The sequence below is a fragment of the Podarcis melisellensis genome, assembly GCF_964234715.1.
Source record: "Podarcis melisellensis genome assembly, chromosome: 3".
In the NCBI taxonomy this organism is placed as follows: domain Eukaryota; kingdom Metazoa; phylum Chordata; class Lepidosauria; order Squamata; family Lacertidae; genus Podarcis; species Podarcis melisellensis.
The window spans coordinates 60701718-60716229 of NC_138530.1; the positions used below are offsets into that span (position 1 = coordinate 60701718).

A 14512-nucleotide genomic window follows, 5' to 3' on the forward strand; every position below is an offset into this window, starting at 1 on the left:
TTTTGGAGAGATTTGTTGCCCTAAAGCTTGGACTACTACAAGAACTTAGAAAGGAGTTCTGAACAGTTAAATTTATCACACAACTATTCAGTTATCCTGATTCTGATAATGACATTACTTCAAGTTTCTGTTAAATGTTATGACAAAAAAATACAACAAATACTGTATTTTTTTAAGGTTTAAGGTTTACTGCTTCAGCTGCTACTTGTGATAACAAGGTCACTACCTTTTCTGCACCTTTGTTCTCTTGTAAAGTAATTTGTCCTGAACAAGTTGGGGTTTTTTAAAAATTCCTATTAGGAAATGACACATGCATGCTTTAATCTGAGAGACTGAAAAAGTCACTATATAGAATTAAGGCTGCAGCTTTTGTATTCCTTTTTGTGTATCTGATGTAGAAGTTAATTAAATAGACTGAGAGATAGTTGGAGATTGGGAAACAAGGGAGGGGAAAGCAGGTTCATAAGAGGCTTACTTTTGACCTGGTCTTGTTCTCTGTTATTACTTTGCATCCCTGATTTCACCCTTCTGTATAGCCTCCTCCCTGTTAAGATGCTCAACTGTGCTGGACGATGAGTAATGTTAGCTTTATGGAATGGGTTCTTCTCTCACATCTCATCTTGCACAAAAGCTCACTATTAGAATTGCCAGTAATAATTGCACCATGCCACAGCTGTGACCAATCTAGAAATAAAACTCCACCCCTTCAGCAAATCCCTCCTCCTACATCACAAAAGCAATATGACATATTCTTCAGCTCAATGGTTCTCCTTTGCAATAAGATTTGTCACAGTTTGATAGAATAAAATGTGAGAGAACAGAATAGGAAGATGACGACTAATGGTCAGAAAGAAAACTATTTCATCATTTATATCCTGAGTAGTTTTGCATGAGCTTGTATCAGTGTCATGTCAACTGTGAAAATGGGAGACTGAGACAGGAGGGAGATGGCAGATGCTGAGAGGTGCATCAGTAGTTCTCAGGATCACCTGTGCTCTAATTTACCATATGTAGACTATCACATGTTGTTGATTCACAGGAACTGTGGCAGATGAGGAGGTCTGAGCTAGTTGTGCTACTTCAACCTGCATGGCTCTCACAGGCCACTCTTAAGTTCCTATGAGAACAATTTAGGAACTCTCACCACTTTGGAACAAAACTAAATTTTACTGCCTGCGCGGCCTTTCAGTCTGATGTATGGAAAAGCATATGAGCCTGGCCTTTGGAGAGTTTGTAAGTACACCCATTCTATCTTACTTAATGTGTGTCCTTTTACTATGCTGGGGGGAAAAGAGGACTGCTTGGAAAGATGCATTTTAAAAGTTTTAACAGCCTATATTTCCACACTTTACTTTGCTGCATACTGTGTAGTTTTAACTCTCTGCTGGAGTTCTCTCACCAAAGAGTACTTGCCCCAAACTTGGATCTTGGCATCCAGGAATGTTCTTTTATACCATTTCCCCCTCCAACCAGCATGAATAAGGCTTATTACCATTGTCATTATGGAATTTATTACCTGCCCTTCACTAGCAGGTCCTGGGGCCAGTTACAACAATTTAAATTTGAAAATTAAAGCAGTTTGTGATCACAGGAATAGGGTGGGTCTTGAAAAAACACATCATGGGTGTTAAAAGACCAGGGTGAAGAGATGCATCTTCAGCACTTGCCAAAAGCTCTGTTATTAAAAAGCTGTCTGTTGGGGGCTGCCACAGAGAATGTCTTCTCTCAGACCACCCCCGAAACTACTTAGGGAGGTATAACTACCAAAAGGGCTGATCAAAACACTCAGGAGGATCTGTAGGGAAGGAGACAAGTCTTTCAGATACTTTGGGCCTAAGTCATTTAGGGCTGTAAATACTAATGTGAGACTTTGAATTGGGCCCAGAAATGAACTGGCAGCCAGCAAATAATAAGCATAAATATTATTCTACACAGAGTCGGGCTGGATGTGGTCAGTTCAGTTTGCAAGGGTGGGGCACCATTATGATGGTTCACCCACAGAGATGGAAATCAATGTATTCCTTAACACTCTGGATGATGTCTGGCACTTGCTGAGACTCTCGTCACACTGTGAGATGCGTAGAGCCACTGACAAAATTGCTCCTGGGTGCCCTAGCTATTGCTATTGGCCATGTAGGTCACCTTAGTACACTAGTGATCTGCATGCAATGAAATGAGAGGGATGGCAGCTAGGCAAATGACAATTTATTTCATGGTTGTAGAATGTTAGGCTTCCATAAAACAACTTAGTTCAGTAGAATGTCAAGAAATGGAAAGTAAACCTTTGTCAAAATTGCAGATTAGTGGAAGTCGACTGTATTAGTTTTCCTCAATATTTATTATTTCAATGCACTACCAAATAATCCAATTTCTTAAGCCTCTGTCAGTTAGCTTGGTTTTAAATAAGATTGTCCTATTGGCCCCCTATTGACCTCCAAGTGCTCCATAACAATTATGAAGAATAAGTAAGGAACAAGGCTAAAAACTGTGTCATGTTAGAATAATCTTACATGCTGGTTTGATATTGATGAAGTGAAGCAGAATAACTCATTATTTACTGGCCCATTGTGAAATGATTTCTCTATCTGGATTCAAGTTTACTAGAAACGGGTGTGAATGCATCACCCACATAGGTCATCTGAGGTAAAAATTAATTCACCAGGCAATTATTTGTCCCTGGTTCAATGCACATGACCATGTGAGGTTGTCGTTATCAAATAAAAACTTTCCGTTAATCAATACTGCATTAAAGCTCTGGGATGATATTCAACTAAGTCATAGCCATTGAATTTCAGTGAATCTGGTCTGACTATAACTAACTTTAGATACCACTGCTAGTTGTGCAAATTGACCTATGAAAGCCATGAATTCAGCTATCTTGTTAGTTACATATTCACATTTATGAATATGGCTGTGTAGACTGTCTTCTCACTCACTCTCTCACACACATTAATTTGTCCCAAACATCAAGAATCTTGAGCAGTGGTATTGTTTAAGTGATTGGTGTGTGTGGGGGGGGGGGTTATTGCTGTTAGTGGATTTTTTTGTGTGTGTCTTTATTTTAGCTCTTATTGTGATTTGCATGGAAGTTGTTCCAATTGGTTGTGCATTTTCTGATGTTTTGTTTATGAATACTTTTGCTATGTTGTAATTGTGTATTCTTTCACGTTGTAAGCAGCCTTGTACTGCATGCTTTGTACTGTGGAAAGGTGGCATAGGAATAAAATTATTGATTGATTCACTGAAGATTGGCACAAAGGGTAAAAATTTAAATGTCAAGAAATCAAATACATAAGGACGTAATGTGACCAAGAGATGGGGAATGTAACACCGGGAGTCGCATGGTTGCTAAAACGTACTGACTTTATTCTGCAAATTCTTATAAAGGGAAAAAGAGAATATATGCTATTCACTATTGATGGCAATGAAAGCTGAACTATCCTCATATCCAGCTCCCTAATTAACTGCACACAAACCCTGGACTGCACATTCAGATATATCCTTGACAGAGGCTTGTTTTCATTTCTTTATGAGTTTTATCCTACTCTTCAGCCAAAAAGAGAGCTATCTGGCATGGTAGCACCATCGGATGAATTATATAGTTTATGTTTCTGTGCTTACCACCTACTCCTATGGAGACAGAGATATATTATGTCCCGCCTTTCTCCCAGTGCAGGACTCATTGTTTGAAAGGGGGTGGGGAACAGAAGCAAACTAAAAGGTGATTTTTAAAAAAACCTTTATTTTTTTAAAATTTAGCTAGATTTAGTCCACCATACACTCAGAGCTGAATGGTTACATGACTTGTGTATTCTTTAATTAAAAGTATAAAACAACGTGAAACCGTTCTGTACACTCTGTAGACCCTATCTCATTGCTGCATTGTTGTGTCATTACTTGCCACAGGTCTGTCTTCCATAGAAGGCCTGGACCTTTCTGGGTCGTTTTTACTTGTATTCAGACTTCACAGCTGTCAGAAGAACAATGGAAGGCCTGTAGCATAATAGTAGCCCACTGCCAAACATAATGATGGTATTAACTGGTAAATAGGCATATTCAGCCCTCACTTTTCAGATTCATGTTAATTGTCATTGCAGTCTCTATTTCGACTTTTGACTATTTGTTAAAATCTTCAACAAGTTAGTGCAATTTTTTTTAAAAAAACGTTAAAGCCCTTTCTTTTTGTGGTGTGTTTGTGTGTCTCTCTGTGTAAAAAAAATCTCCAGCATAATTGTTTTTTACCACAGCTGCTACAGTTCACATTGCTCAGATTTAACCTTCCAAAACACCTTTGCTTATGTCAAATAGTGCAGAAAAATCTGAGGTACAGCATTAATTTCATAGTTTTCTCCTACACAGCAATCTTGTAGAGGTTTTTGTTTTGTTTTCTGTGCCGTTTTAAAATGGCAAAATTAAGCATATTAACCGGTCAAAGTTCCTTTATGATTGTAGCTATTCCCTTGTTTGGAGTCCCCCCCCCTTTCTTTTAAACCATGAGAACTGCAGCCATAGTTATTTCCATAGGTTTTACTGCTGTTTTGTCTCTTCGTAAGGAGGCACTGGATCTTGAAAGAGCTGGATGTGGTCCTCTTCCATTGAGGTTTTCATGGTAGCCTCCTCGTATGACGGAGGCAAGCATACAGTGAGAAAGGCAGTTTCAGGGAGGAGAGTGGAGTAATGAAAGCTCTGCTCACTGCTCCAGGGCAGCACTGAGAGAAAGTCAGTCACTTCATGCTCTGGAAGGGACTCTGGGAGGTCAATGCTGAAGATCTGAGCCTGAGGGCTGCGACGTCGGCAGCGTCTGTAAAGGAAGAGCAACAGGAATGCCAGAAAGAGCATCATGGTAGCCGGCAGGATGATGCATAAGAACGGTTCAATATCTTCTTTGGTTGAGCTTGTTTTGTGCTGACTCTGAAACAGCAACCAAGAGAAGAAAAATGTATCAGGCATTTGGGAATGCCAACACCTCACTTTATCACCAGCTCAGGTTACAGCACAGAAACAAAACCAGGTTGCGCTAGACGACATGAAGAAATAGCTACTGGTTATTCTACTAAAAAGGGAGTTTTAATCTTGCACCACAACCAGTGAAATAAAGCAGCTCAAGAAAAATAGCAAGGCACAATCCATACCAAAGTGGAATCTAGACACATATAAAAAATGCTGTGAAAATGCTTTTTTAAAAAAAACTGTTTTGAAAAAAATATTGAATTTGCCATAGCTCATCATCACCATCTAGTGTCACATTTGTATAATGCACTTTACAGCACACTTAAATGTTTTGTTTGCAGCTATATAGTTGAATTCCAAGTTAAACATTTCTGCAAGGCAATTCTATGCATATTTAATCAGACATAGTCCCACTGAGTTCAGTGGGGCTTAGTTACAAATATGTGTATAGAATTGCAGCCCCAGGTCTTGTTTTCAATGGGAAATGAGCGTGCTGTTGAGCATATGCCATAGTTCTCTATTGAAATAATAAAAAATAAATAACTGCTTCTGTCAAGATCTTTCTACCCACAAACCCAGAAAATGTCCCATACTGCTATCTTCTGGAGGTGTGCTAAACACAAAATGCCAAATTATGCACCTCTGGCATTCCCAGAGCTGTCCAGGAACCCATTGGATCCACCAGTCTACAAGGGCAAACCATCCTAATAGGTCTCCCACCTCTGCATGGCCGTAGTTAGGGGGTGGTGAGATGGGCCCCTGCCAGGGGTGCAGGCAATGGGTGTGTGTGTGCAAAATTGGCTAAAAATATGTCCATAAATATAAATATTGATTATTGCCTTATAAGAAATAGTTTTAAATAGAGGGTGCATTGAATGGGTGGAAGGGGGTTGGGGTTGGAGGAGAGGTGGAAATAAGAGCTAATTTGTCCGTGGCTAGGGGGCACAATCTGGACGGTTCAGCCAGGGGTGCAAGATCACCTAGCTACGGCTCTGCACCTCTGCTGGGGGGAAAGGGTGCTGAAAGCCTAAATCTCAACAGGAAGTGATCTGACCATGACAAGTCATCTACACCATTCCTCTCAGTCAGTCCTGGTACAGGACATGTGTGTTGATGTCTGACAAGGAAGCCAGTGTTCTGTGAATGCACACCACCTGTTGGGAGGGTCTTCCAGAGTACCTGTCCACAGAACGGAATAGAATTCTGTCTGTCCTCAGAATGCCAGCTCACACTCGCCTAAACAACCTTTCTGGCTGAGAGGAGTCACATTGAGGATGCTTGCCAGTACAAATGGTCCCAAACTGCTTTGGTTTTTCATTAATGCTCAGCAATAGGCAATCCTCCTGTAGGCAATACCTCCTGGTATTTAGTACTAACAGAATGCAGAACATAGAGGTGATGCAGTGGTTGCTGAGAAAACTTAGTGACCAATGCAATAAGGCATAGAGAGACTGGCAGTAAGTGACATAAACTTAGAGGAAAGTCGGGTCGCAGAGGAAGAGGCATTTGGAAATAATTTTGAAGTATAGCAATGTGGCTTAAAAAAACAGGAGGGATAACTGTTGATGATCTTGTATGGAATAAACAGAATGAGGGTGGATTAAGGAAAGACCAGGGAAGATATATAGTCAGACTGAAGGATGCTATTGATTTTTCTCCCCGCATTTGTTGCTGCACAATAATCTTAGACCACAACCCCTAAGCCCCAAGACATGGAAATAAGTTCAGCTGCTTTTGCATTGCTTTCCTTCCCATATATAGACACAAGTCTGTGCTAGCACTCTAGAATACATTGGTTGTGTCTAAGTGCACATTCCATTCCAACAAATGTCATGCCTTCAAAAACCAATTGATAGCATTTGGTATGCCCAGTGCCTGATTGTCAATTCCATATGAGAAAATGTACACAATATTACCTATGATGAATGCAGCTACCATATTTTTCGCTCTATAACACGCACCTGACCATAACACGCACATTGTTTTTAGAGGAGGAAAACAAGGGAAAAAACATTCTGTATGAAACAGTGGATGTATCATTTTTGTGCTTCATGCTGTGGCCACAGACATGTGATCTGATGGTGAATTTGGGGTGACCCAATGCAAAAATCCTGAGAATCCCTATGGATCCATGCTTTGTAACCACGTTTTTGCACCATTGCAGCCCCAGGCAACAGTGGGTGTGTGATTTTGGGGGGGCAGGCTGTAGCCATGGACATGCTATGTGCTCTGATGGTGAATTTGGGCTGACCCAATGCAAAGATCCTGAGGATCCATGTGGATCCATGTTTTGTAACCACGTTTTTGCACCATTGCAGCCCCAGGCAACAGTGGGTGTGTGATTTTGGGGGGGCAGGCTGTAGCCATGGACATGCTATGTGATCTGATGGTGAATTTGGGGTGACCCAATGCAACGATCCTGAGGATCCGTGTAGATCCATGCTTTTTAACCACATTTTAAGTGGGGAGGGAAGGAAAAACACAGAATGGACAAGGAGCACGAGAGGGGTGTGCAGAGAAGCAGCTGGCTAAGAATGCAGGAGAGGGGTATAACGGGAGGGAGGAAAGAAAGGCAAAAGTTTTCCCTCACCTACCCACCCAAGCCAGCCAGCTCCCTCCCTCCCTCCCTCCCTCTCTCTCTCTCTCTCTCTCTCTCTCTCTCCCTCCTGCATGTTTTCAGCAGCACCGGAGCACAGAGACGACACTCTGCTTTCCCCTCTGCTTGCCTGGAGGGGAGGGGCTTTCCCTGCTCTTTGTTCCGTTTGAGCAAACACAGCAAGGAAACAGAGGAGGGTGGGCAGTAAGACCCTGAGGCAGAATGCAGGAAAGCAGCCGCTTCCTCTTTTTAGGTTTCCCTTCTCCGAGACGCACAATTTGATTTTTGCCTGATTTTTGTTTGCCATTAGGCTCCAGGGACCACACATTCGCTCAATAACACGCACAGACATTTCCCCTTCCTTTTTAGGAGAAAAAATCTGCGTGTTATAGAGGGGAAAATACGGTATGTCTGCAGTGCATGCGATAGGAAGCCAGTCACAGCTTCCTGTTGTGTGTGCACATGGTAAACACACGAGTGCTCATTCCTTTTCAAAGCATATATTCAGGACATTCATTCCTAGATCAAGGCAGCACATAGGTATATTTATTGTGTGTAATTTCTTTTGGAGTTCTATTGCAATATTGTATCAAATATGCACAATGTGCACTAAGAAGGAAAGTCTTCTCCTTCCAATCAGAGTGCCTTTTGCACTTAGGCATCATGAAATCAAGTCAGCAAGAACAGGGCTTTTTTTCAGCCGGAACACAGTTCCGGCACCTCTCAGGTGGGTGCCATTGCCATTGTAAGAGAACAAGGGAGGCGTTCAAGAACAGTTCTAGCACTTTTTCTAGAAAAATAGCACTGAGCGTGAACATTCCCACATTGCACTAGGAACTCAATACAGTGGTACCTCAGGTTACATACGCTTCAGGTTACAGACTCCGCTAACCCAGAAATAGTGCTTCAGGTTAAGAACTTTGCTTCAGGATATAAACAGAAATCGTGCTCCAGCAGCGTGGCGGCAGCCAGAGGCCCCATTAGCTAAAGCGGTGCTTCAGGTTAAGAACAGTTTCAGGTTAAGAATGGACCTCTGGAATGAATTAAGTACTTAACCCGAGGTACCACTGTATAGAGAGGGAAAAACTAGTGCTCATGGTTGTTTTTGAGTAAAGTGCTATAGACTCATTTGCTATAGACTCAGTTAAAAACACACATACAATGAAGTAAAATCACACTCATTTTAATTGTCACGTTGGGGAAATTTATAGAAATAGCAAAATAATGAAATTAATATTGATTTAAGGTTTGGTGCCTGCCAAAAGTTTATTATGCACCAAGAGTGGAGCAGAGATAGCTAAGCTGTGATGAAGAAACCTTTGGCCATTGGGTCATGGTGAAGGAAGTGGGAATTTTAAAAGGCTTCAATTTAAAGTGTGAGATGGGCATCCCCACCTGATCCATGTTCAACATTTATAGCACATTGTAGTTTTGGTTACTGTAATACCAGGAAATTGCAAAAAAAGAAGTAGTAAATAACTGGCACAATGAATTGTGAGATCAATTACAGTTTTCCTTAAAATAAAGGCTTTATAATATGGTTAGTAGTAGTGGGGAGAGGTGGGTGGGATAAAGCTGTGACTTTTCTCTTCCATTCCATTTTAGTACAAATTGCAGCCTAATGGCTGAATCACAAACAGGATGCATTCCAAATGACTCTTAAGTGCGCCTTCTACCCTCTGTTTTTTATACCTCACTAGGGAAAGCAAAATCAATATTTCCAAATGCGGGAGCAGTGAAAGCATTTGTTGCATAGATTTTCAATATGAGTCGTCAGATGTGTTTGAATATTGTATGCTTTATAGATGCAGAAAACTTTATCATAGTCAGCGTGCTGATGACTGAAAATGTTGCTTTTGGGAGGCTGATATAATGGAGGCTGGAGACAGATAATATTTTTTTCAGACAAAGTAGGGAGGGGGAAATCACTGTGTGGAGTGCGATAAGTACACTCATTCCACTTAAGAACTCTGGTAAATAGATTTTAGTGAACATTTGCAGGCTTTTGTATTTTTCACAACTCTACAAAATCGTATGTGACGCTGTGGAAAAAGAAATGTGCATGTACACTAAGAGAAGCAATACCTTTCTCAAATATCTTTCACTTCTAAAAAAAGATAAAATTGCCTGGGTTTGTAACCTAGGTTCTCTTTCATGAAACAAATCTTATCATTTTGTGCTTTCTTTACTTTACATCAGGCACCCCTCCTAATACTTTGCATAGCTGTCAACTTTTCCCTTTTCTCACGAGGAATCCTATTCGGAATAAGGGAATTTCCCTTAAAAAAAGAGAAAGGTTGACAGCTATGATACTTTGGTTATGCTTTTTGGTTGACAAAAGAATTTGGGGAAAATATATCAGCGATAAGAGACATGTCATTTTGGTAGAAGAAGCTGAATTGCCCAATTTCCTAATATTATCTATTGATATAGTGCCATCTCTGTACATGGTACTTTACAAAGAACATATATGGCAGAGGTTTATAATCTAAAACAGGCACAGGGAAACAACAGAGGAAGAGGAGGAAAATTGAGGCAGGGGTAGGCAAGGGAATAATATTTTATTATTTCAATAATGCATACTTGGGTTTAATTACAGTTAGGAACAGGCTAGCTATCAATTCTTGTTTCTCTCAGTTTTTCTTTTTTACAGCCTCAAGTTCAGTTTACCACTTTTCTGCATTGCATTTTTTAAAAAGAAAACCCTCAAGAAAATTCGTTAACATTTTTGTGCAATTTCCCCCCCTAATAAGCACATTTTTGCAAGGAATTTTTCCTAACATAACACATGCTGTGTGTTATTTTTATGAACACGTGTTTTTATGCACATGTTTCCTTAAGGTACAGTGTTTCGTACACATTTTTGACTGGAGAACTGTATTACAAAATTCTGAGAAGTGCAAATTTAAAAGGACAACTTATTTTGGTACATGTATTGTTTTGGGAAGTGCAAATTTGCAACTGAATTACTCTACCACCCCTAGGTACGGAAATATATAGAGACTAGGAACTATTAGTTGGGCACAGAATTACAATTCTACGTATTATGTAATACTCAGAAGCGACAAACTAAAAACACATGAAATTCAAACTTTTCTCTAACTGGAACTCCTAAGCTAATGAATGGGTAGGGTGCACTTTCAGTGAGGGGAGAGGGTAAGAATTCAGATACCATATTATATAGTGTGTTTATAGGCAGCCCTGTTTAGGGAAGCTTTTAATGTTTGATGTATCATAGTATTTTAATATTCTTTTGGAAGCCACCCAGAGTGGCTGGGGAAGCCCAACCAGATAGGCGGGGTATAAATAATAAATTAATTATTATTATTATTATTATTATTATTATTATTATTATTATTATTATTATTATTATCCCCAAGTCTGCATGGGACTCTCTGCTCTTGCAAGTTGTTCTACACATTCATGTATGTATTAGTCCTGTTATGGAGGTAAGAAAAACAATTTTATTTCTTTGTTAACTAGTTTTACCTCTGAAAAAAACCTGATTGTGTGACCACTGTGGGTAGGGGGCTAGTTCCACTTGGAATTAATAATTAAAAGCAGAATTGTGCGTAAAGCGGAAATTGTTTCATGCAAAAGCAGGAATGATTTGTGTATGCAAAGTGCAAGATTTAATGTGAGGTGACTTTTAACAGAGGTCCAGTCCACAAATGCACATTCATAAATCCCATTGACTTTGACATCAGGAAAATGATGTGAATACGCTCATGAATTGTCACATATTTATCATCACAGGCAGAGGTTCTGTATCATTCAGTGGCAACTCAGACCCAATATATTTCAAAAGTACTAAGTACACAATATATTTCAAAAGTTCCACCAAGTGAATGGAATCAAGTGTTGGTGAATGAAAAACAAATGGATATGTGAGTGAGCCTAGAAAATACCACATATTGAATATTTGCATTTAACTGAGGGGTGTTTTGGTTGAGGCGATAGCAGCAGAAATCAGTTTATTGTCATATACAATGTATTGTTTTGGTCCTGTCACAAATGGATCCACTCAGTGGGACTTACTTCTGAGTAGGCATGCATAGGATTTCACTGCTAATTGACTTAATTGCAGACATGCTGGTCTAAGACAGATTTATTTATTTTTATTCAGCATGGTTAGTACGTTCTATAGGGAGTGTGGACAAAGTTATTTATTCTGTATTAAATGTTTATCCTTTGATATTAATTTACCCCAGGGCTAAACGTGACCTTTTGAGTCTCTCTCATTATCTATGAACTCTCTCTCTTTACATTCAGGGCAGTGTTTTCATTTCTGACAGGCATCTCCCGCTCCCTCCCCTTGCCAGTTCCCTACACTCTGTGAAGTAATTTGCGCAGCTTAGAGAATAAGAGTTCAGCACTTCAGTCTAACATCTGTGGAAGGGTTTGCAGAGAACCGATCAAGGGAGATAGAGAGAGATTTGGGGTGGGAGGAGAGAGAAGGAGGGATGCATTTTGAAAGAAAACGACAGATGAAAGAGCAATTATCTCATTTTGTAACCCATTATCAGTTTTGGACTAAACTTTTAGCATCTCTGTCTACATAATGTCCTTTTCTCTTAAGTTGTTGAACACAAAAACGAGGCCCTAGAACAGAGAATAAAACGAAGAGTGCATCTCTCCACCCTTGAAAGTCAGCTTATCTGATATTACACACAGTCCAAATTCTATCAAAACTGTCTTTTAGTCATCTCTCTTAAGAGAAGAAATTGTAAATTCTTGAATGGAGCAGAAAGAGCTGTGTACAGACCTGTAGCTGTGTTTCCAGCAATGGGACACCTGGCTCACTAGTTAACCAGTCATAGTTTCCTCTGTCAGCATGTCCAAATTTCTTCCAGCTGCTGTCTAAGAGCCACCTCATGCTTTCATGAATGTTCCTCGTTGTTCCGCTTCAGTTTAGGTCCTTGCTTTTTGGTCTCTCTTAAACGGTGCCCCTTCACCTTACTCTTGACACAGCTGGAAATGTCTCAGCTAAAACCCATTTTGAAAGTCTTCCCGGGTGGAAGCAACAATGAGAGAGAGAGAGGGAGCGAGAGAGAGAGATAGCGAGGTAGCACAGTAATCAAATGAATCTCAGATGCTCCTCCGTCTTCCAACTCAATCTCTCTGGATTTGCTTCAGTGGCCTACATTACCAGAAAGCTGGCATCAGGTATCAGGGATGGGACAGCATTCTTCTGATTGGAGGGTTGCTTGCATTAGGATTATTAAAGGGGAATTTGCATGAGAATCTGAGACCACATGCTTCTAACTCTGGGTAATTTTCTAAATTTAGAGATTTAATAAATACCTTTTGGGGTGGGGGCAGGGAGTAATCCATGTTTAAAAGAGAGAGAAGTGCTTGCACCTCTACAAAGTAATAGTAGTAGAAGTAAAAACAAACAAACAGTCACATTTTGTATTTTCACTTGGATGTAATGTAAATAGCGAAAGAGGGTAGGCAGGCAAGGGCATAAGGCTGAAAGGTGTTCTGAATTATTTAGGAGTATTAGATGTAGATGTTAATGATAAATCCGCAGAGAGGTTGCTGCCAGAAAAGGCTTTGGCCACAGAGAATATATGATTACTTTCAGTAATGGTTAACAACACATCAGCTGTGCTTAATTCTGCCCTTGCTTTTTAGGATCAACATCATTAGGCCTAAATCGGTTAGTGTAATTATTTAAAAAACAAAACAAGAACAGCTCTGTTCACAGCAGTATGTAGAGATCAGCAGTGGGGGTTTCCCCCCCTTTTCTTTAAAAGTGTTATCGGCTTATGGTCCATGTTGTCATCCCGTTACTATGATGCTAGTAATTACTTTAAAGGTAGCATGAATAATCTTCCTTCTTAGAATGCTTTCTTTGTATAGAAATATCAGTGAAAGGCATTAGAACTGCTATTTTTTATTCCTTGTTTTGCGGGTGTTCTGTTCCTAGTTATGTGAGCATGTCTGAACAGGACTAAAGTTGGTTCTGTTTGATGCCCTAAAGCAATCTTGCAATCTTGACAACACTCACCTGGGATGATAATTTTTTTTAAGCATGTAAGCACTCCTGCTACTTAGCTTTTGAAAAGAGCTGCTTAAGGCAGGCATCCCCAAACTCAGCCCTCCAGCTATTTTGGGACTACAATTCCCATCATCCCTGACCACTGGTCCTGTTAGCTAGAGATGATGGGAGTTGTAGTCCCAAAACAGCTGGAGGGGCAAGTTTGGGGATGCCTGGCTTAAGGGGTGCAGGGCAAGCTGTGTGGCCCACATAGTTTTGTCCTCCAACTGAAGGGGCTGGTCAAGGGATTCAGGAGACATGCCCCAGAGGCTGCCACTGGTGACAAGCTCCCTACTTACCAGCACCTGCTTTCTCACTCTGCCTCATGGCAGGACCACTTTGATGTCCACAAAGAGGAGGATTGCAGAAGTAGTTGGATGTTGGTAGTGAGAACAACATGTATGTTGTGACTCTCAGCTATGTCGAAATGTTGGTATGCAGTCTGGTTATATGCATGAAGGTGAGAGAGGTGGTAGAATCTTGCGGACTGTACCACCTTCAGACTGCAGGTGAAGGTGAGGGTAGCATTTAAAATGTTTCCCCATTTACCCCTCTGCGCCTTCCCCAAGGGAAGATATAATAAATCTTCATACAGAGCTGTGTTTATTTTTTTATGAACAGAGGCATTAAAAATGTGGCGCTCCACTTGCAATTGGAACATCATACAGTCTATTCTGCCACGTTAGGACTCTGTTTCCCTACTGGCCATCACAGTCTTCTTTCATGCATGTATATTCTTGTCTGAATATGAATAAGGTTAGGACAATCGGCTGCGACTATTTTAGAACATTAATTGTGCAATTTATCAGGCTTCATTAGAAACTTATCTCATTGAGTTCAGTGGTGCTTACTCCTAGGCAAGTGGGCACAGGACTGCAGCCTAAGTAGAATTTTAAAGGCATTTGGCCCCCTGAATTTATTGC

At 40.4% G+C, this 14512-nt stretch overlaps 1 protein-coding gene across 1 annotated transcript; it reads right to left on the reverse strand.

Moving 5' to 3' along the window:
* Window positions 1-3749: 3749 nt before the first annotated feature.
* SMIM28 (small integral membrane protein 28) lies at window positions 3750-12714 on the reverse strand. The gene is made up of 2 exons (XM_081904718.1): window positions 12312-12714; window positions 3750-4911 (listed from the first exon to the last, which is right to left on the reverse strand). Exons 1-2 carry the CDS (start codon window positions 12420-12422, stop codon window positions 4528-4530), a joined length of 495 nt encoding a protein of 164 aa, XP_081760844.1. The 5' UTR covers window positions 12423-12714; the 3' UTR covers window positions 3750-4527.
* Window positions 12715-14512: the final 1798 nt, after the last annotated feature.